General features: G+C 37.7%; 1 protein-coding gene and 1 long non-coding RNA gene across 3 annotated transcripts in view; both read right to left on the bottom strand.

The window, feature by feature from the left end:
• The window catches only part of LOC122872705 (plakophilin-3-like), a 54,762-nt gene extending 48,232 nt beyond the window's left edge, over positions 1-6,530 (bottom strand). The window contains exon 1 of one of the 2 annotated variants that reach the window (XM_044188767.1): positions 6,173-6,530. In XM_044188767.1, the coding sequence (XP_044044702.1) occupies positions 6,173-6,377 (205 nt within the window). In that variant the 5' untranslated portion in view covers positions 6,378-6,530. The remainder of the gene's footprint in view (positions 1-6,172) is intronic. The other variant, XM_044188795.1, reaches the window with a different exon arrangement.
• A 10,067-nt stretch (positions 6,531-16,597) lies between these two features.
• On the bottom strand, positions 16,598-23,414 carry LOC122872610. The gene is made up of 2 exons (XR_006377245.1): positions 17,269-23,414; positions 16,598-16,871 (listed from the first exon to the last, which is right to left on the bottom strand). It is a non-coding gene; the product is annotated as an uncharacterized LOC122872610 (long non-coding RNA).
• Positions 23,415-23,481: the final 67 nt, after the last annotated feature.

Below are 23,481 nucleotides of genomic sequence, written 5' to 3'. Positions count from 1 at the left end.
GACGCAAAAACGCCTCATGGCACTTTCTCTCATGGCAATTGAGAGCAAACTGACCAATACAATGGATCAGATGTTTTCACAATCTTTCAAACTTGGTAGTTTTTATTTCCTCAGGTAGTGAACTCCTCTGAGAACTCACTTTCACTTGGTTACAAGAAAAATCAAAGTTAAAAGACAAGGCTCTCAGTTTCTGACAGTATATCCAGCATTCTTTATTGTATCTCAGGACAATAAAATCTACAAATCTGAAACGCCAGAAGTGCTATAACTAAGGAAAAATATTCTTTTCTCAATTGTCATATTTAATCTGTAACATATATCCAATTTTCTCTTGTTGTTTAGCACTCAAGTTTTATGGCCCAGTGAAAAATATCAGACATTCAGTATGACAGCAGGCCTTACCCCACTGGCCGAAGTAGTCTAAAATAGACTTTGATAACATGCTGTGAAGAGGGGATTGGAAAGGAATGTTCCATACACAAGGTGGTCAATGAGCTAGTGTTGCATGGTATACCAACACTAGAAAGGTTTCACAATACCCTGCCGTTAAAAACAGTACTATACCCCATTTTATCAGTACCGGTACTTTAAGAATGACAGTGTTTTAATAAGAGCCGTAGTGGCGACGATGTGCGACAGCGGGGCAGTATGTGTACAGCGCTCTACTTCCACTTTCTCTTATATGCATGCTGTAGCTTTCATGGTGACAGAATGAGAGGCATGGCTGCAGGTACAAGTGCTCTTGCCAACGGTCCACAGCATGTTGACAAAGCAGACGCATGGAGCAAAATATGGAATTATTTTGTTTACATAGCCGACAGTCAGAGCAAGCCCACGGACACCACAAAGCCCATCTGTAAAAGACATGCCGACCTGTTCAAGGCATTCACAGGTATGCAGATCAACAACACCATTTATAAATGATCAATTTATACTCAATCAGTACTGGTAATGGTAATCATGGCATGTACATTTTTGCCAATCATTATTTCTATTACTAGAAAATGCGCTCAGTAGAGCGCAGGCCTCTGCTATTATTCCATTACTTTTCCTGATGTTTTAGGTTTTTTCCATGGTATCATTTCAGTATCAAGATATTTAGGCAGGTATCAAAGTCATTATTTTGGTATTGTGACAACACTACAATGAGCTTAGGAGGGGTGTTGAACCAGACATCAGCTAACTTGCATTTCTCTTTCAACATGTTTTTTACATTACAATTTAAAGACTGGAGTCGACACCCCTGTTCATTCACACTCATCCACACAAGCATCTCTTGTGACTGCAAACATTTCCGTCTAAGTTTGCATTATTTTGGTCCGCTCTCCCTCTCCATCTGTTTCCTTTGTTTTAATTTTCATTGTGGCTGGACTGCATCCAGATTATGTTGAATTCAGACCACAATGTGTGAACTTCATCCGATTTTGCTAAACCTCTTTAGCTCATTCAATTCCATTCAACTTCAAATGTCACACAAAACAAATTACAAACTTCATACAAAAGTAATGCACTGACTTTGACATCATGATGAAATTTAACTTATTTACTATATGAAAATATAAAAAATAAATAATTTCACCATAAACTTAACTAAAATATTCTAACCTAACTTTAAACACCATATCAGTGGTTTTGTATGTATTAGCCTATTTATCACATATTCTTTACACCACGGTCATTCTGCTGCCGTGTTTTAAAGTCAAAGTGAAATTTGAATGCTCCTCACTTTTTGTGTAAGAAAATTATAAACTATAATAATACTACAGTTATTGTGCATATTTTTTTTTAAAAAACAGGATAACAGTTTTTGGACATATTTTAGGAAACAGCATCTCAGCCTCGAACCTTTGACTGGCCGTTTTCCATGGCAGCAGTTGACTGACTGCGTGCCAGCTTTGCTAGAAGATACACAGTCAACTTCCATGGAGTGTATTAACTGGAGAAGACCTCCACCCCCTTCCTAACCCATATTTAATTAAGTCAGAATCAGAATCAGAATCAGAAATACTTTATTGATCCCCGTAGGGAAACTCTTTGTTCCAGTAGCTCTTCTTTACGTCAGTGCACACAGGAGAAAACGATATTATACACTATAAACAGGTCAGAGAAGTCCCTATAGCATTAGTTATTCACCATTAGCATTTTAAGCTGTCTGTCCCTTTACAACATTAAACATTTGGGTGGATCCATCATGCCTTTAAATTCCACTCAAAAAGTGGAAGCTAGTTAGTCTTGACGGTGTAGTCCCTCATTCGTCCAGGAGTGTTCTATCGTAGAAAAGGTTTCAGTCATAGTCATCTGGATACGAAACGTCTTGATTCTGAAAACAGTATCCAGATGACTATGACTGAAACCTTTTCTACGCTAGTTAGTCTTGCTTACTTTAGCACTGATTCCCACTCAACATTACTTTTTGTTCATGGTATTTCAAAAGCTTCTGAGTGCTGTTGTTAAGCTTCTGCACACTCAGTGCTGTGGTTGATGTGTTTGTCCCATATTATACAAAGGATGGAGTTTAGCTAGCATTAGCTGTTCTTCTTTTATGGGTCTAGATTTGGTGATGTAAATGATCAGACTGTCAAAACTAACAACAACGTGTTGTTCTGTGGCCGCAGCACTTCATACATTACCCTGTGATTCAAATCAGAGTAATATACGGAGCCATGAATTAACATATGGAGTGCTGGGGCCATAGATGGAGCTAAGTAACACCTCACCCAACACATAAGGGGCACTGTCACTGCTGAAAATAAAAAAAATATATAAAATAATAAGCCACACCTATATGTAGATTGAGTTCCAAGCAAAAACAAATTCTAATTTTAGTTTGACTTTAAAAAGTAAAAAAAAAAAAATTCTAAACATTTGTTGATTTTCTTTCTCGTCTGTACTTTGTGTAAATGTATTAGCAGGCTCTTGAAGCTTGAATTGTGTCATCAATCACAGTGAATCATTTAACTTCTGTCAAACTTTGTTATTCTTGTGAGGTAATGCAATTGGCATTTTCTTGTTTACATTTGAACATTTATAACTCAAAACCATCCTGACTGGAACCTGTCATGTCATTAACGTTTCCATAGAGAAACAGGAAAACAGGAAATGACCAGGAAATAACACACTTGCAGGTTCTCATAGTGCACAAATATGAGTCTGTGTATTAGGTGAAAAATACTTAGGGATAAACAGCTATTCTGACATAATTTAAATATATATTTTTGGGTAAAGTCTTATCTGATTCATACTGTTGTATTTTATACATTTATAAATGTGTCAGCTCCTATCAAAAAACTGTGAAATGGTTAGAAGTAATGGCTTTGTAAAGCCAACTGATATAGTAATCATCCAGGAATAAACTGGCTAACATTCATGGGAAAAGACTTAATGGTCTGAAGTCCTGCGATATCAATCCTCTGAACATCCTTGGGATGAACTGGACCACAATAACCAGCATCTGTATGTTTAGCTTTAACACAGGAATGCTACAGCTCTCTTGCTGCATTGCTGCCATAATGTGTTACAGCTATTATCAAAACTAAAGTTAGACCAACACAGTACTGGAGTCTCTAATTAGTTGATCATTGAGTCAAGTGATGGTAAGAGCAAGATTTTCTAAAGACAAAAGGTAATGAAGTGGTATTTCAAAATTCCACATAATCAGTTCCCAACATGTTGTCTGTGTAACAGATTTCCCATCTTGGTTGCATAACAACTCAGGTTCATATCTGTTGTTTTGTGTTTAGATTTTGATGGCACTGTCCTTGACTGTATCAGCAATAGTGTTGTAATGGTGTGTGTATTCAGTCTGGACAGTTTGTTACATGACGTTCGATTTGGTATGCAACCTTCTGCGCTTCAGTAGCCCTATGAACAAAAGACGTACTGTAAAACTGTCAAATTACCTTAATTCTGTCTAATTATGTCTACATCATTGCAAATTCATGAGATACAATTCTTAAAAAAGAATGGTCAAAATCGAAGCAGCAAAAGCATGACATTTCCCATGATGCAACTGGATAGCATCCTTCATTAGACTCTCCCTGCCCCCTAAATGCCCACTTCTGTCATGCCCAGTTTGTAACGCAGGTTTTCTGATTTTCTGAGATAATCCCTGGTGACATCGTCAGGGTCATTTTTTCAAACTTTGGAAAATTGAAGGGTTGGAGTCTTTTTATAATAACAGTGGAGCATTGCTGACATTGACTTTTGCTTACTTTCTTTCTTATTGACCATATGCCAACATTTCAGTGGCTTATCTTTTACAGTAAGAATGAGCAACTGTTTAATGGTTACATTTTCCAAAGTAAATGAGAAAAGTTTTATCTTCTGCATTTCTTGTTTTCCCTGCTGTACTAAAAACGAACCGAACAATAACCCCAAAACCTTACCAAGCCGTGCATTTTGTGTCGTGTACACCCCCAACAAATAACATTAGGGATGCTTGCCTCCCTCTAAGTGTCAGTCTACATGACCTTAAGTCACTAAACTGGACATTGGATCATTAACATCACTGCAATACTTAAAATAATAATTTTAAATAATTGTGCAATATTCTGTTTAATATATTTCATACTTCTATTGCTGCTGTGCAATATCCACCATCTCATAATCATCTTAATAAGCTACACTTAACTTGACAGTACATGCACTATTACTTATTACTTATATTATTACATTGTTATTATTATTATTATTATGTTATTATTATACCGTACATACTTATCATCAACCGGTAAATCCACTTTGTACTTTACACTTATTTTAATTTTATACTTATATCTACTTTGTACTTAATTTATCTTGCCTGTATTATAGTGTATTATATTTTGATTTGCTTAGTACTTCTATTCCTGTGTGCACTGACGTGAAAGTGAGCAGCTGTAACAAAAGAGTTTCCCCTCAGGGATCAATAAAGTATTTCTGATTCTGATTCTTCCATAATTCATTTTTCAGCAACTGACCTGAGTGACAGAAATTGCTCAAGGGGTTTCAGGCTGATGTTTTCCAGCCAGTATGAAATCTGCCTCTGGAGCAAAACTCTATGTTCAAATGGTGTTACAAGTAAGTTACATTAAGAAAATGGGGTGAGACGGCAACATATAGGGATATGGTTATATAGGGATATGGTTACCACTCACATGACTGTTTTCAGAAAAATAAAAAATGGGCTATACACTGGCCTAAAACTGATACCTGCGGTTCCATCTTTAACTTAATAAAATGCATGACTAAATATGAGTTTAATGTTTAATGAACAGCTTGGTGAATGGATGCCAAACTTACAAGCAGACACCTTAGAAAATATGTTATGTAAGGTCCAGTGTGTAACATTTAGGAGAAGCTATTGGAAGAATTATATGGAATATAATATTTATAAGTATGTCTTCATTAGTGTATAATCACCTGAAAATATGAATCGTTGTGTTTTCATTACCTTAGAATAAGCCGTTAAGGTCCCCTTCCATGGAGGTTGCCAAGTTGCACCGCCATGTTTCTACAGTAGCCCAGTATGAACAAACCAAACACTGGCTCTAGATAGGGCCGTTTGCATTTTTCGCAAGTTTCGCGGCCACATTAGCTTCTCCTACATGCTTGGCAGGGGAGGGCTACACACTGTACCTTTAAGTCATGTTTCATGACATCTTCATGAACAATGAGGTGTTACTGGTGAGGATAAATAGTAATTACATCATAAACTGGGTAAGAATGTAAACATGAAAATAATATAATGATAAAACAGTACATTGTATAGTAACCCATAGACACTTTAAAGTCCCTGGAGTCCCTAAAACAAGGGTACTACTGTATTTTCTGTTTTACCATCTCTTGTTGTATTGTGGTTGTTGATTTAAAAACCCTACTCAGTAACAAAATATTCTTTTTAAGGGCTTTTTTTCTTTGACAAGGATAGAGGTTGTCATATTTTACAGAGATATGATTTTACAGAAATATGTAAAGCCCTCTGAGACAAACTTCTTATTTTTGGATAGCCTAAACGACCTTACTTTCCTTCTTTCTTCCAATCACTTTTGTTTTGGGTTTTTTTTTTTTACGTTTTTCGGAGGGGGTATCAAAAATACATTAGGCCATAATGACCATCACCTGCTAATGACCAAAGACATGCCATGCACCTGGTGCTAATTTCAAGCCAAATTTTTAACGTGATGTGGCTCACCTGTTGATCCGACCAGCGAGTCGTCTAGTCTGGGCAGGGACGAAGACTTCTTCTCAGCCAGCCGCATCCGGACCTGCTCCCGGACCCTCCTGGCTTTAGCCACCGGGTCCGGAGACGGCCCGTCCGAGGGAACCACATAGGCGGTGCAGGAGGAGTTGGGCTGCAGAGCGGACAGAAAACAGCCCTCCGCCACCGCTACACTCATACTTACAGTGGGAAATAAACAACTTCACCCTGGCAAAGAAAGAAAAGTCGGGGAAACAAAAGGTCCCAAAGCAGGCGCGGCTCGCTTTCAGAGTAGCTCCGTTCTCTGAGTGTCCGCTCCGAAATGGAGATCAGTCAGCAGCCTGACTGCCTGTAGGCGGGACCTGCAGGGTTGGGGGCAACCAAAACCCACATAGTGACTGTCAGGACAACCATGTCGCTTAGAAATTACGTTTATATGCAATTAATATGCAACAGAAAAATCTTTTTGAAGGAAACGTGATGTCACCCGGATTACAAAAATGTTTATTGAACATATCAGTAGCCCTAGGCTATGTTCACTGATAACCTATTTTTCCGCCAAAATATCCAGTCTTGTAATACAATATCTGCTTGTAGGGACTACAGCACTATTCAACTTTTTATGATTGTGTTTAGGCATTGGCAGGAATGAAAGTTAGGAAAATCATGGTCTACAGAAAAGGTCTAGACTAGTGACTTGAGACGCAACATGTTGCCTATTAACGTTTAACTGAAACCACGATCTTTCTACCTTAACCTAAATGTGCGCTGTACGGCCGCCACCCCTCCCTATTCTGCACAATAAATGTAAGAGGAAAAAAAGGTATTTTATTTTGCAGAACTACTTAAATCGATCTCGTAGTGTTGGACACTAGCAGTGGTCCAGAACACGGTCTGAGAGTGACAGACTTGTGTCTTTCACCCAGATAGTCAGAGGATTTGGCATTCTACAATCTCACTTTTTCAGGTACCTCCAAATCAGAAATTTTGTTAAAAAAAACTTCATTCCACACTACATTCCCTTTTCAAACTCCTACCAAATGATTGGAGGACTGTATTTATATTTATATACTGAGCACAACTCTATATCTCAGATTTATGATGTTTTACTGTCAGTGGCCTCACCCTCCTTGAACCATCTCAAATCAAAATAGGAGGATTACTTTGGTGAGAGAATCTTGGATGAAATCTGGAAACCGTCCATTGCAATGATCCACACAACCTCCATATTTGTCAGACATAGTTTGATCCAAATATTTCACAGACTCCAGGAGTAGGCTTGCCCAACTCTATCCAGAACTTGATGGTGCAACCAAGACCCAGCAACCATTATTCATTCATTTTGGGCTTGCCCAAGTATGGGACAATTTTTGGTGAAGATCTTTGAAACACTCTTGTACATGTGTAACAAGGCCATAGACCCAGAGCCTAGTCTGGCAGTTTTTGGTGTTGTTCATAGAGATCTGAATCTCTGTCGAGCCCACGCTGTTGCTTTCTCGTCACTTTTAGCAAGACGTCTCATTCTTTATAATTGGAAATCTAGCTTCCCCCCCTATGCATAGCTGCTGGGTTGAGGAGGTAATGGTTCATTTGAAGCTGGAAAAGCTCAGATATACCACACAAATTCCAAAAAGTATGGCAACCATCCCTGGACTACTATAATAATGTCTACACTACAAGAAATATAACTTAATGCCTATAACTGATACCATAACTTCATAGAATCACTGTAGAATCTTATTTATTTATTTTATTTTAGCAAGTGAGTCTGGTTTGTTTTTGCTTCATTTATTTATTGTTTTTTAATTTATATTCTTTATAATATTTGTTACTAGTATTATTATTACTTGGTGTGTTGGTCAGTCTCCCAGGGGGGTGGGGTGAGTTGGATGCAGATGTTGGTATAATGTATAATATTGATGTTTGAAAAACACTTGAATACTAAAACACTAGTGTGGTTGCACAAATGCACCTGATGGTGAAGGTGCATGAAAAGTCAGGGGATCACGAAAGTCATTAGGAGTCAGCCTCTGTGCACCATATCTGTACCAGATTTCATGGCAATTATCCAGTAGTTGTCGAGCCATTCCAATTTGGACCGACCGACAGACCAATATTGCCATTTATAGAGCAATGTCACTAGCATGGCTAAAAATTTGCCAGCTTAATGTGGACATTTTGGCCTGATGGTAGTGCAAGAGGAAACCTCATGGAATGTCCAAAATGGAGAGAGTCTGCTCAGTAAATTCCATGGAACTCCTAAAAGTCTGTTTGAATCTTCAGTGATGTCAGGCAAACATGACTAAAAGTTATGCTTATTGTTACAATATACAGTAAATCTATCATTAGTAAACCTTGATATCATGTTATATGTCTGTATGTTATGCAAGATCTTGAAAATAATCATTCTTAATCAAACCTAAATGACTGGAGGGACAGGAAGGGAGGATGGAGTCAGGGTCAGATGGTTAACACGTTTAGCCAACACGCTCAGCTGAAGTGACGTTTCAGAAAAACAGCTACAACGTGACGTCATCTCAAAGCCCTCCCAAAGGTCACTGAGGTGAAGCACAAGGTGAATACAAGCTCACGAGAAGCAGAGATACATGTTTCCTTGTATAGTGAAGTTAAGTAGTTATTCCCCTCTGGCTCCAACCACAACTTATTGTTCTTTTACATTTTAAATGAGAATAAATGAGAGTAATGATAGTTGTGCTCAATAAGAACAATTTTCCTGTTGATGGGGTGGTTGTTGAAGGGCCCAGAAATGTGGAAATAACCTCATTTCCTAAAGCTAACATAAGAAATTCTTGGTGGAGGTCTGTTAAACTAAGTCTGACTCTAAGGAGCAGCAATATGTCTGAAGCCAAGAGGCTCAGGGAGGGATTCCTGCAGCCTGTCTCAGAAACAGTCCTGCCAGTACTGAGACCATGAGGCTTTCACACAAACACACAGAGAAACCACTGATTCTCAGTTTGGGTGTGGATGTAATGAGGAGTGCGTATAACTGGCTTTTTTAGTAACAGCACACACACATACTCCCTTACACATGTGTTTGTGACGTCTTACTTTTACTTCATAAACCCAGGAATGTGTACTTAAAGATCTGCGGTGTAAAACTGGCATTATTTTGTTCTCATTTAGTTAACAAAATGCTACACAAAAAATATAAAGCAAATTCAGACCAGCTGAATTTTCAGTTCTTGGATTATTTTTACTTGTTGGGTTAATTACAGGCTATTCAGACAGTATTTTAATCATCAGTATTCCACAAATTACAACTTTAATATATAACTGTGCTCCTATGTTGTTTACTTTTTGTGTGTCCAAGAATATTTGGAGTATTTCTGAGCAAACGGTTTTGAAACATTAGCCAAATTAATGAAAACATTTTTAGCTTTTCATTTTTGTTCTATGTCTTCTACTTTGGAAGTCTGTGGAATTCTATTTATCGAGTTGAGTTTCTATTGAAATGTTGCAAATAACAAAACATGAAAATTTAAATGGGATTATAACATTGTTATGTTAATTTGTCATACATCATGAACACAGAAATTGAAAATAAAATGTAAAATTGATTAAATTATTTCATTTTTTTTAATTGACAGTCACAGACTTCCACATAATTGTGCCATAACACATTTTCTACTTAACAGAACCAGGGCCCCATTTCCAAAAAACATCTTAAGGCTAAAAATCTTAGTCCCATTGAAAGTCTATGGGCTAAAATCATCTTAGCCTTAAGATGTTTTGGGAAAACAATGCCCAGATCCAACAAATTAAAGAGATAGTTCAGGTTTTTTGACACAGGGTGTTATGAGTTATTCACTGGTAGTAATATTGATACATGGACATTAGCTGATGCTGAGTCCTTTAAATCAGATTGTTAGGTTAAAATGAACAGAACTACGTAATAATCTTATTGATTCATTGTTACTTAGCACAGTTAAGCCTTGACATGACATTTTAAGTAAATCTAACATTTTATGAGAGGTATTTTTGAAATGGAATCCTATTTGTTATGAACATTGTTTACTTGTTTTCACTGCTGAAAACACTGGGTGTTGGAAAACAGAGCATCCAGGACTAATACTGACAGCTACTAATCACACAAACTGGAAGTGAGAAATTACAGGTAGAGACAAACTAACAGCAAACAGAGAGTGGGGGAGGGACAGTGTGAAATAGGCCTATTGAAAGACAACCAATACAAATTACACCAAGAGTAGTGAGAGGGAACAAAAAGTAAAAGTAAAGTAAAACTAAAACAATGAGCTGAAAGACATTAAAAACTCTTACAGAGCTGAGGGGAACTGCAGATTCAGGTGATAATTCTCTGTGGGTTTGTCACTACAAGCAACTCCTTTCACATGACACAAAGTCATTAAAAATATTGATTAGTGCACCTTTAATGTAGTATGCTAGCTACCAGAGATGCCGAAGTAGCAGAAGTTTATTGCGGGACAAAGCAACAGTGTACTAACTTTTGTCCTGATTGGTTGCCAGGGTGAAACATGAGATTATAATGTGAATCACACAATTAAGAATGGGAATATAACATTGTTTCACTTACTGTATATTTTAAATTTTAAAAAACTGCATCCTGTATCATAATTCCAACTCTTGATCATGAAATATAATCTGATAATTAATGTATAATGCATGTATAATGCAAGTTTACTTTCAACCTACTCATATGTTGATTTACTTGTATAAGTCCCTTGACATGTATTTGCATTGTCAGTGTGTCCACCAAAGAATGGTTTCTAGGGTATGTAGCTTCAAAGGCATTCCTGGCACCAGATGCATTGTAGAAGCTCACCTGGATCCAATTGTAAATTGTCAAAAAAGTGCTTAGATGCTCTATATGTAAACCTAGATGGTCAACCATGGGCATTTAGTGAGAAAGATCTGCATTCAGAGGCTCACTGGATAAGCTACTTAAAGCTAGGGTAGGTAATGTATTTCATAAGCATTTTTTGTTATATTTGTTGAAATTCTCTTTACATCCTGACAGCAATCAATAAATCAAATGCTCTAAAAAAAAAGAGAGAAAACACCCAGTATCTGTGGCTGTCACAGGACTGTAATAAGCCCATTAAATCATTTTAATCGGCCCGAATGAAATGATTGGCTGGCCTACCTGCCTGTCTGCCTACCTACCTGCTTACCTGTACACACAGTCACTGCACTTGAAGGGAGGGGGTGGGATTTTTTCACTTGGATACTTTCAAAATCTAGCTGTCTCTTGCTAGTTTCTCCAATGTTACCTACCCTAGCTTTAAGATGGGGATATTAAGATTTATCCAAACATTCAATTGTATGATGTCATGGTCTATCAAGAATGTGTTAATTCACTTAAATTATGGATCATATATATATCATGTAGCTAATGCTTTGGGATGCTGGGTAGTTACAAGAATAGTTTAACATTTTGGGAAATTTGCTTTCTTGCCAAGAGTTAGATGAGAAGATTGATACCACTCTGATGTATGTATGCTAAATATGATAGTATCTGGCTCTGTCCAAAGGTAAAAAATCTGCCTACCAGCACCATAAAGCTCACTAATCCACATGTTATATCTTGTTTGTTGACCTTTGGACAGAACCAGGCTAGCTATTTCCCCCTGCTTCCAGTCTTTATGCTAAGCTAAACTAACAATCTCTTGGCTGTTGCTTCATATTTAACGGACATACATGAGAGTAGTATCGATCTCACTCTTGGCAAGAAAGCAAATAAGGGTATTTCTCAAAATGTTGAACTATTCCTTTAATTTAATTAATCTTACAAGGGTAAGAGAGGGTCCTACTCCGCTGATGCAAAACTTCACAACTTCCCAGTAAGTGATTACTCTGTGATGTTACAAACATCATAACGAGTATTTTAGACTCATTGAGCTGAGTTGTTTGAATCTCCTTGCAGTATCTCTAAGGCATTTTGACGACAGACATTGAGTACACACACTCAGCCTTTGTTATGCTTCAAAACATTAAGTTATAATATGTTCAATCTTAAATCTCCTAACTTCACACCCTGCAAACTCCAAATGGCAGCAGCAAAGGGCAACAGTTTCAAAATTTGGTACAAACACCCTGGGATTTGTTGGGTCTCTGTAATTCATATTATAAAGAGTACGGTCTAGACCTATACAGTAGGAAAAGCGCAATGAGATAACTTCTGTTATGAATTGGCGCTATATAAATAAAATTGAATTGAATTGAATTGAAATTCTGTATGGTAAAGTCAATGAAGAAGTCTGCAATACTTTTCCTGTGTTTAAAAACCTATGTAGTTACCTTCAAGGAGGGAAAAACATAGACACCTGAACTGAAATGTTCAGTACACTACCAGGTTTTCATGTGGGACAATTGATGATGACTGTAGAGATCAAAAGGAAAAACTGAACATTTAAAATTCCTAAATCCATGTTCCTCCTCCCTGGTGTAGGACCCTCATGTGGCTTCACTTGATAGGTAGTTTTCTGAAACTTTTACATTTGTTTGGGATTTTTTTTTACAGAATTCTGAACAGATGTAAAATATATATATGAATCTGTATAATCATTATTTACATGTACATATACCCAACTCAAATTAGCATGACAACTTTACACTTCTCTGAGTGGGGTAGCAATAACTTTGGAATATGTATTTCTACAAATGGGTGACAAATTAAAGGGAAAACCTGAATAAATGAAAGGAGAACCATAACAAATACAGTTGTTGCATGAAAGGTCAATGGTTTAAAGAAAATGATGTTAATCATATGCGATGTCCTTCACAGTTCACACCAGATCTCAGCCCAACTGAACACTGGCAGCAGCATTTTAGAGCAGCATGTTAGTCAGCACTCTCCTCCACCACCATTAAAACACCAAATGAAGGAACAACATCTTCTTAGGACACTGCTGTTGTAAGCTATGTTGGACGTGAATTATTTTAATCGTGCACCCCCTGGTGGCCAAGTCCAGAATTGCTTGTGCTGCTGCTTGTTGGAAACTTGAACTCCTGCCTTGTTTGGATTTATCACATTCTGTGTGAAGCTTTTTCACCAGTGACCACACTGGTAACTAAACTTTATTTGGGTAAATAGGATGACTCAATAGCACCTTAACTATTTGGAACCCTGCAATCTCTTAAGACTACACTTCCAAAGTCCAAATCTGAACTGGTGCTGTTTTAAATCAATAATTTCCTTCACTGACAAGTCACTGGAGGGAATGTAACCAACCCTGAGATAGGGACAGGCACTCCACTCTTCTTTTATATTATATCACATATGATATAGTGTGAGACATTACAAGATAAATACCGATTGTTTTTGTAATGGGTGTGCGACAAGTTTCTCCTTCTTTGTTTCTTCGTTGTGCTATTTAGAGATACTACTAACAAGATACTAACAAGAAAGCTTAACCAAGAATGTGGAGAGCATGGTTTCCTTAAGTGGCTTCATGTGTTAATGCTATTGGATGACAATGTCATTTTGTCAACATCAAGAGAAAAAGACGGTGTAGTCCCTCATCGTCTTGAATTTGAAAACATTGCCCAGATGACTACGACTGAACGAACCTTTTCTACATCAAGAGAAAAATGTATTGAAAAACTTAAATACATTGAGGCCTATTTACAACCATGCTACCAAATGTGGCATGGTTGTAAATACAAAACAAAGTTCATGGTAATTATGGACTCTGACAAGATCAGCAGAAAATTGACCATTGTTTCTTTTACAGTTAGGCAGTAATGCCCAGCAGGTTATACCAGCTACCTGTACATTTACTCACAATGCCTGTCACCCGTCTCCGGTGCCAATGGGTCAGCTGCAGGGTTGTCAGCCAGGAACCACCATTCCTCAACATTTCCCTTCTTTAATCCTGGAACGTCTCCTGGTAGTGGTGATAGGTACACTGTTTTCAGACTATTGGCGCCAAAGCTACAAAACGGCCAAGCGTGGCCAGTTGTAATGTCGCCATGTTGCCGTTGAAGTGTTGCTCAATTGCTCGTTGACTAGCATAGTATCAGCTAACTTAGCTCAATAACACAGTACCATAGCTACAAGTTACATGCCTGGTGCTCTGCCAAGATGCATTTATTTTAGTTAATGTCGTGGTAAAAAAGGGTAGGGTTAAATAGCACTGGAAGCTGGCTAACAGCAAGAATACATTTTTCTTCCATTTCTTTATGCTATGTTCCGACTACTGGCGACACAGCATCAGGCGACAAGTCATTTTCAATAGAAGCCGGTGACAGGAAGCTACAAACTGACACCCGACACTTGACAGGTGTGACGCGCTACAAATCAAAGTTGAGCTGCCCTCAACTTTTTTCAGGCTCCAATCGTCTGATTTTGTTTCACCGGTCCCACTCTCTGTTCCCGTTCTGTCTAAAGAAATGGAAGAAAAAAATTCTTGCTGTAAGCCATTTCCCAGTGCTATTTAACCATATCCTTTTTTACCGCAACATTAACAAAAATAAATGTACCTTGGCAGGTGCTGGCTACAGGAGCACCAGGTAGGCCTATGTAACGTGCATTTTTAAATGCACTATGGCTAGCTGTGGTACTGTGTTATTTAGTTAAGTTAGCTGACGCTATACTATGTCAACAAGCGATTGAGCAACACTTTAACGGCAACACTGTAGCTGGCCGTTTTGTAGCCGTTTTGTAGCTTTGGCACCGGTAGTCTGAACACAGCATCTGTGTGATCACCTCTTTAGGCCTACTTGTGACGAATTGCCCTGACCTCATTTAAACTACATAGGAGGAAGCAAAACACTTGAATAGACGCTTAAATACAATAGCTTTTTAAATACAGATTATGATGCTCCTTGTGTTTGAAACTACCTTCTCATCTGCTAAACCCCTTTCAGATATGCACCCCTTTACATTAATCTGACAGTAATTTAAAAGGTCCAGTATGTATGATTCATAGACTGGATAAAACATTGACGTAGTGTCCGTTACCTACATGTGATTGCATACGCATAATTATTATTGGAATTATACCAAACAAGAAATTTGAAAATTTGCAGTTTGATTCTCAGTGCGGTTGCGTCGGTGCATAAAGGGTTACAGATAGTTTGTAATTCCCCCCACCACTATTTTGATACTGATTTGTGTACTGCTACCAACAGCGCTGTGCAAGATATGACTGTTGAGAAAGAAAGGCACTTATTTCTTTCAGTCCTTGTTGAGGTCATGGCCACCTGTGATGCCTCCACCACGCCTGCTACACACAGCATAAACTTCTTCAAAGGACAACAACAAAAACATTTAGAGACTGTCATCTATATTTTGAAGTGTTGTACCCTTGTTCCATTTTCTCCTACAGATGTGACATAATAGTATTGTGTACAAGAAAAACTGAGCCACCCTTTAAAGTTAACTTTATATTTTTCATTACCTGAAGCATTTATTACACTAATTTACCCCCATAATCACAGTGTGGATCATTGGTGAGAGTTGCAGAGACCTTGGGAAGCAACCTCAGCATGCTGGATGTCCACATCTGTTGGTTTGGCTGGGGTGGACTGTGGTGGAAATGCCTTCTTCCCTTCTTTTCCCAGTCCCTGCGAGGAAGAGCAACACCGGACGTCCTCATCATCCACTGTGGCGGCAACGACATGGGGAAGTCAGCAGCGTCAAACTTGTCAACAGGATGAAGGAGGACCTGCACCAGCTTCACTTCCAGCACCCACTCAGCCATGTTTTTTTTCCTTTTGCTTCACTATACCTGTGCAATACCCACAAGACATTCTCAGAGACTGCAAGTGAATGACACCTCCTAGGGGGTTTCAAAACTATTAAGTGTGCAGATAATTGTTTTCACAAGAATATAGATTCTCTGTGAATTTTCCTCGTTTGTCTTAAAGAAATGTCAAAGAAAAACCAGCACATATCTTTTTATTTTTTACTTTCTGCTAAGATGTATGCAAAAAGTTAACCTATACCATCTTAATATTTTCATTTTTAATTAACTATTATTTTGTTAAGTTTAGATCACCACTATATTTCAAATTAACATTGGAAACTGCTGAATTTTAAGAATGTGCATTTATTCTAAAGTATATTTAGTCTGATCCATTTTATATAACAAAAATGTACCACTACACAAGCAACAGTTCAAATTAAAATTATAGCTTACATTCATGAAAATATCAATAGTAAAAAGTTGTTTTGTATGACTTAAGTACACTTGAAATAAATGAAAATATGTGTAACAGTAATTATAATGATAGAACCTAGGGACAACAACCCAGTGTCAGAATTTGTCAAACTCTTAATGTCTTGTTAAACAAGTGATGCCTTCAACCTCTTTAGCGTGGAGTACACATCACATTGGCCTAGGCATGGTAACTTCACTGAAGCATCTATCATAACCCAGCCCATAAGCCATGATAAAAACGGGAAAAGACACAGAATGCCAATAAATAGTTATTTATTGTAATAAAGAAAATAAAGTGAACTGTAACTTTGGATATGAGGTGTATAGTCACTGAAATCAGTAGTGTTTATGTGGATGTGTGTGTATAGTGTAAAATAAGGTGTTCTGCAGTAAAAGTAAAACAAAATGCTAGGCAAAGCAATAGTGTGCAGACGCTGACAGGGAAGAGAAGCTGCGAATTCTATATCCTGTGAAACACTGGGCCCAGGTGCTCCAGATCTGGTTGGATACTGCAATCAGCTCTCTGGCACCTCAAAAGACAATATGAGTAGACAGAGTTACTGACAAAGCATTACCCGTTTGGTAAGTTTAACATTGCATAAAGTTAAGTTAGCTAACTAACGAGGTGGACCTTTATTTTCCAACCTCACACATAAGCCATTTGTTCAAAGGTATGATCACCCTAATTCTAAGACTTATCTATTACGTTTTGACTTCGGTGCATGACGGTTTAATAACTGTGGCTAACATACGCTCCCGTCCCGTTAAGTTCGCATCATTAGCACAGCTGGACGTCTTGCTCGAAGGCTAACCCAAGGCTAATTCATTAGCTGGCTAATTAGCTAACAAGCCATGTATGGTGAACGCAGATACCGATACCTGCTAATTATTTCTAACACATAAATAAAATAATAGAATTTCACTCACCGGAGCCGGAGCACAGACTTCTTGGACGGTCTGTGCCTACAATTAACAGCATAGCAAGCCATATCATTGTTCAGATATTTTCATGAAAGTCTTCAAAAGGCACAAACACGGCCGAGAGTTATTATTGTTATTATTATTATTATTGTTGTTGTTGTTGTTGTTGTTGTTGTTGTTGTTGTTGTTGTTCTTCTTCTTCGATTTTACTGGCGGGCTACAAACCAACGTTAAAGGAGCATGCCGCCACCTGCTGTATCGGAGTGTGTAACATCATGACTTTAACCAAAATCTAACAAACGACGAGTAAAAAGAATAATAAAAAATGTTCAACAGTTTCCTTGCAATTACCAGTTTCACATTTATCTGACACTGACTTTTTCATGATATTGAAGGTTCTTCAAATACTCTTGAACCATGCACCCAATGTTATTCCTTTCTGTCCACTCTCCTCTTTTTTTATATTTGAAGATTTATTTTGGGTTGTGGAAATATCCATGGGGATATACTGCTGTGAGTAACTGCTGGACTGTGTTGTATAGTATCTAATTTGTACTGTTTCACCTTCTTGTTAATGTCCCAGACAAAACCTTTACCAGAAAATGCTGTGTATTCCCAACAGTTCTGTCGAACGGTTGATGCTAAGTTTCCATCTCCTCCTCCCTGTATTCTTATCCAATATGTTAGTGATAACTTAGTTCTCCTCAAATGTAATGGAAGTTCACTGGATTCAACAAGCCATGCATTAATGGGCGTGGTTTTGACTGCTCCCACACTTAAGACTTAGTGCTCTGCATTGTATCCTGTCAAGTGTTTCTAGATGAGTTTTTGCTACTGCTTCATAAACCATGCAACCATAATCTAAAGTAGCTCTCATCAAATCCCTGTATGTGTGTAATAATGCTTCTTTGTCAGCTCCCCATTCAATTCTGACCACACACCTCATTAAATTGAACACCTTTTTACATTTGGTCTCAATATTTTCAATATGATTCTTCCATGTGTATTTTTCATCAATCCATAGACCAAGATATTTAAACACTAACTCTTTTCCATGGGCTTGCTATATTAAATAGAATTGGACTGATGACACTACCTTGTGGTATCCCATTTTTAATAACAAAACTTTCTGAGATTTCTGATCCTACTTTAATTTGACATGTTCTGTTCTGAAAATCCCTGATCCAGCTATATAACCTGCCACCTATGCCTAGCTTGTTCATATTAATTAACAGACATTCTCTCCACATGGAATCATAAGCTTTCTCAATGTCAAAGAATACTATAGCCATCATTTCCTTCATATTAAGGGTCTTTTCAATTTCATTACTTACTTTAATTAGAACATCTGCTATGGATCTTCCTTTTTCTAAAAGATATGATAGCCTGTAGACAATATTTTTTTACACCTATTTACATAAATGTGAGGTTAGTGCTATTGGTCTGTAGTTTTCAGCATTTGATGTATATTTTCCTGGTTTAGCAAATGGTAAAATTAATGCCATCTTCCACTTACCAGGTAGTCTTCCTTCTGTCCATATTTTATTGAAAAATTCTAACACTATTTCTAATGCTCCCTCTGGTAATTGACTGAACATAGCATAACTCAACTGATCTTGTATCTGCTGCCCTTTAATGCCCCTTCTCCATCCATCCATCCATTTTCTACCGCTTGGTCCCCGTTAGGGGGTCGCGGGTGACTGGAGCCTATCCCAGTGACTTCGGGCCTTAGGCAGGGCACACCCTGGACAGTGGCCAACTCGTCGCAGGGCGAACACAGACACAGACATGCCCCTTCTCATTTCCCTCAATTCCATATCCAAAGCTGAGCTGATTTTTACCTTTTTACCAAGCACCTTTTCTTTATCTTTTAGGATTTCTTCTTTCCTTTGTTTATGTATATCAGTAAGGTGATTTCCACTGTGAACGCTGGCAAATACTCTTCCTAGGAGGTTGGCTTTTTCCATATCTGTTATTGCTAAATTGTTTCCATCTCTGATCGTACTGATATTTTATTGCTTATTCTTCTCCCGCTCATCTTTTTAACCATATTCCATACATGACCCACATCTCTCTCTCTTCCAATAGAAGAACAAAATTGTCTCCAGGTATTCCTTTTAGCTGTTTTAATTATTTTGTGTGCTATGGCTCTTTTCCTTTTATATTCCATCAAATGGTCCACATTCATGTTGTTTCTGAAGTTTCTGAAAGCACTATTTCTTTCTTTAATATCCACGCTAAACTCATCATTCCTCCATGGCACAGTTCTCTTATTCCCTGTCTTATCACAGTTTTAGGTATATTTTTTGAGGCAGCTTCAATTGTCATAAATGTAATTTAACTAGCACATTCATCTATGATTCCATTCATTTCACTTAGCTAATTCCCTGCAGCATTCTTTAACTTTGTCCCATTGAGCCTTTTTAAAGCACCATCTATATATAGAAGAACTTTCTTGGGTACATCTATCTATATTTATATTACATATAATGGGAAAATGGTCACCTATGTTATTGTTGAATATTTTCCATTCACACAGACTAGCCATATTTGCAGAAACGTATTTGATGTTAAATCAATACATCTCATCTTATTCCTATTTATATCTAATCTTGTTCCTTTACCATTGTTTATACAAACAAGATTTCTGGTATCTGTCACTTCTTCAATCACTGTACCATTCTAATCAGAATGATCACTTCCCCATAAACTATTGTGTGCAAATCACTTCTCTTTCCTCTCCCAGTATTTCCTCAAACACTGCTGCTGTTAAAGTATGACATGGATTATAATAATTAATTATTTTGATTGAGCCTTGTGCTCTGTATACCTCAATAACTGTGCAGTCATGTCCACCTGAAGGATGTATTCTTCTGTATGCTAAATTATCTTCAATGAATGTGAGACAGCCACCCCCTTGTTTATTTGCTCTATCATGTCTGACTGAATTGTATCCTGCCAATACAAAATCTAGACGTGGTCTCAGCCATGTTTCTTGAATGCATATTATATCTGGTGTGTCCTTTAAATCTATTATGACCTTCTTAAATTCCTGTCCATTTGCTATTAAACATCTGCTATTCCACTGAAAGATGGTAAGTACCATTACTAGTTTAATCACTAGACACATCATATATAAAAGGGTTCATCAGTTCTTGTATCGTTTCACATTCTGTACTTGACATCCCAAGGTACTCTTTTGCTGCTTCCACAATTTTTTCGATTCTCTCATTCCTGTCATTTTGTTTTAATCCGATGTACACCACTTTACATACAAATGCAACAAAGTTGACTTTATCCACTTTTGAACTGTACATCTCCCATAAGCTGCGCTGTGGTCTTCTCCACAATTGCAACATTTAACTGGCACATCTTTCCCACACTTTCCAAATGCATGATTACCTCCACATCTTGCACATCTTTCTTTTCCTATGTACTGGCTGGCAGTATGACCCATTCTTTGACATTTAAAGCATCTTAATGCCGGAGGAATGAACTCTTTTACTACACAGCTGAAGAAGCCTAGCATAACTTTTCTTTGGAGGTTGTTTTCAAAGTCAATGGTTACTGACAGTGTTTCTACTCTTTCTCCATTTCTTTTAGTATTAATACGTTTAGCAGATAGTGGTATTCCAGATATGACTCCCCTATATCTAGCAGCTGAGCCAGGTTCATAGGTTTTTACTTTTTTACCATCCAGTGTATTCATTTTCAGAAGAGCGTTTTGTTGTTTTTGACTCACTGTATGTACAAGTATACGCTTGCTATTCAAGTACTTTGCAAACTTCACTTTGCCTACATCCTTTCCAGAGCTTTAGCCACCAATATGAAATAGAAATGCTCAACAAACTCAATTATGACTTTCCAGTCATTGTTTTGGTTTTCAGTCCTCTGGCTTAGATATGCCCTAGCTCTCTTTGCCATTTCATCCGACTCTGCCCCTGAACTGCTTAAATTTTCTACCATTCCATGCCTCCATGATCCCATCCTTCATCCTCACTCCCAAAATTCATGATTGTTACATTCACAATACAGTTGTTTGTAGTTACCCGCTACTCGATTCCGACTCCTGCTCACTTTCCGGCCACCAACTCCGCCTACTGTCTTGGCCGAGAGGTCAAGTTCGGTGACTGGCTGAGCTGATGGGCTGCCAGCAGGTGATAGCACCGGCATCCCCCACCTGTCACTCAAAGCGGCCACGCCCTTAATTGCAGAACTTTAAGCCTTAATTAACTATAGAGACCAAAACCGTTTTTTGTATCAGGCTGTAAATATGTTTATTTCTGCTGTAAAGTTGGGCATTTTAACATGGGGGTCTATGGGGAATGACCTCCTTTTGGAGACAGTCTCAAGTGGCCATTCAATGAACTGCAGTTTTTGGCATTTCTGGGTTGGCTTCATTTTTCAGCCCCGGAGGTTGCCGTTCGGTAGGATTTAGTGGCATCAAGTGGTGAAATTGCAGTTTGCAACCATTTGAATACCGTTTATCCCACCCTGCCGTTCCAAGCATGGATAAACTACGGTGGCCGCTAAAAACGCGAAAGGTCCCATCTAGAGCCAGTGATTGGTTTGTCCGTTTTGGACTACTGTAGAAATGAAAGGTAATGAAAACGTGTTGTGCTTTTATTTTTAAAGTGGAAGGAAGGGTCTAACAGCCCTTTACTTAAAATTTTCTGTTGAGAAAACAAATACACTTTTCGATACAAGGAAGAAAATTGGAGCCGACGTCCAACTGTATTTATATGGCAAGGAGCTGAAAAGGATAGACTAATTAAAATTTTTAGGAGTGTGGTTTGATGCTAGGCTCACCTGGAATGTACATATCGATAATATTGTAAATAAGTGTGAAAAGGTTTTAAATGTGATGAGAGGTCTGCTGACAGGTCTGCTTTGAAAGATATATATACATACACACATATATATATATAGTTTTAATAAGATCAGTTCTGGATTATGAGTGTGTGGCATATGGGTCGGCGTTTAAAACCTTGTTGATAAAATTGGATATAATACAAGCACAAGTATTAAGGATATGTAGTGGGGTATATAGTGAAATATGTATGTACGACATATTGGGTTTATTTACAAGGACATGATAACCATCCTAGAATAAGTGCTACTGAGCCAAGCTGGGAACATGAAAAAAGGCCAACAAAGAGCTTTGGTTGGGTCGTTAAAAAGAAGGCAAGTGAAATGGGTATACTGGATCGGCGTTACTCTCCAACTGTTCTTTTGCCAGCTATACCACCTTGGTTATTGCACCAGCCAGAGATAGTTCTTAGCCTCCTTGAATTGATAAGATGGACGTGGGGGGAATTATAATATCTTTAATTCATACATCAGGAGGAATTACTACGGTTATTTACATATTTGTACAGATGGTTCTAAAGACCCTTAGATAGGTAGATCAGTAGCAGTAGTAATCCCTGAGTTTAATGTTGAGTGTGGGAAAAGGCTTACCGATGATATATCTCTTTTCACGTGTGAGATGATGGGTAGAGGAGGTCAGGCCAGAGAAAGTGGTAACTGCATCAGATTTGTGTTGCAGCATTAATGAGTTAAAAATTTTGCAAATTGTTTGAAATACTACAATCATTATTCAGAAACCACCAAATGCGTTTGTTAGGTTTGTGTGGGTCTGTGCCTATGTTGGAATTGATGGGAAGGAGAAAGCGGATAAAGCAGCAAAATGGGCTTTAAAGAGTGGGAGTAATCGCATAAATGTAAAAATTAGTAAGTCAGCTAAAGTGGTGATTAAGGGACAAATCAAAAATCTGTGGCAGAATGAATGGAACAAAGAAAGTAAAGGAAGATATCTCTTTAAAAATAATCCATTAGTTGGGAGTACAGGGTCTGGAGGATGAAATTGGAAAGAGGAGAGGGTTATAATAAGACTAAGGAATGGTCATACTGGTCTAAACAGTTCTCTCTACGTGATTTGAAAGCATAATAATGGAAAGTGTTGATGTTGTGGGGAAGAAGAAACAGTGGACCATGTTTTATTGCATTGCCAGAAGTGTGATTCAGAGAGAGAAGTTTTAAAGAATACATTAAAAGAGAATGGAGAGCAAAATATCAGTAATATTCTAAAAAAAAAAAAATCCATTAGTATTTAGGATCAACAAGACTAATGAATAGAATTTAAGAATATTTATCATTATTTACCTTTTTTATTTATTTAATTATTTCTATTTTGTTTATTTGTTTTTCTTTATGTTT

This window comes from Siniperca chuatsi, linkage group LG1, assembly GCF_020085105.1.
Source record: "Siniperca chuatsi isolate FFG_IHB_CAS linkage group LG1, ASM2008510v1, whole genome shotgun sequence".
In the NCBI taxonomy this organism is placed as follows: domain Eukaryota; kingdom Metazoa; phylum Chordata; class Actinopteri; order Centrarchiformes; family Sinipercidae; genus Siniperca; species Siniperca chuatsi.
This window is presented reverse-complemented; position numbering and strand designations above follow the sequence as displayed.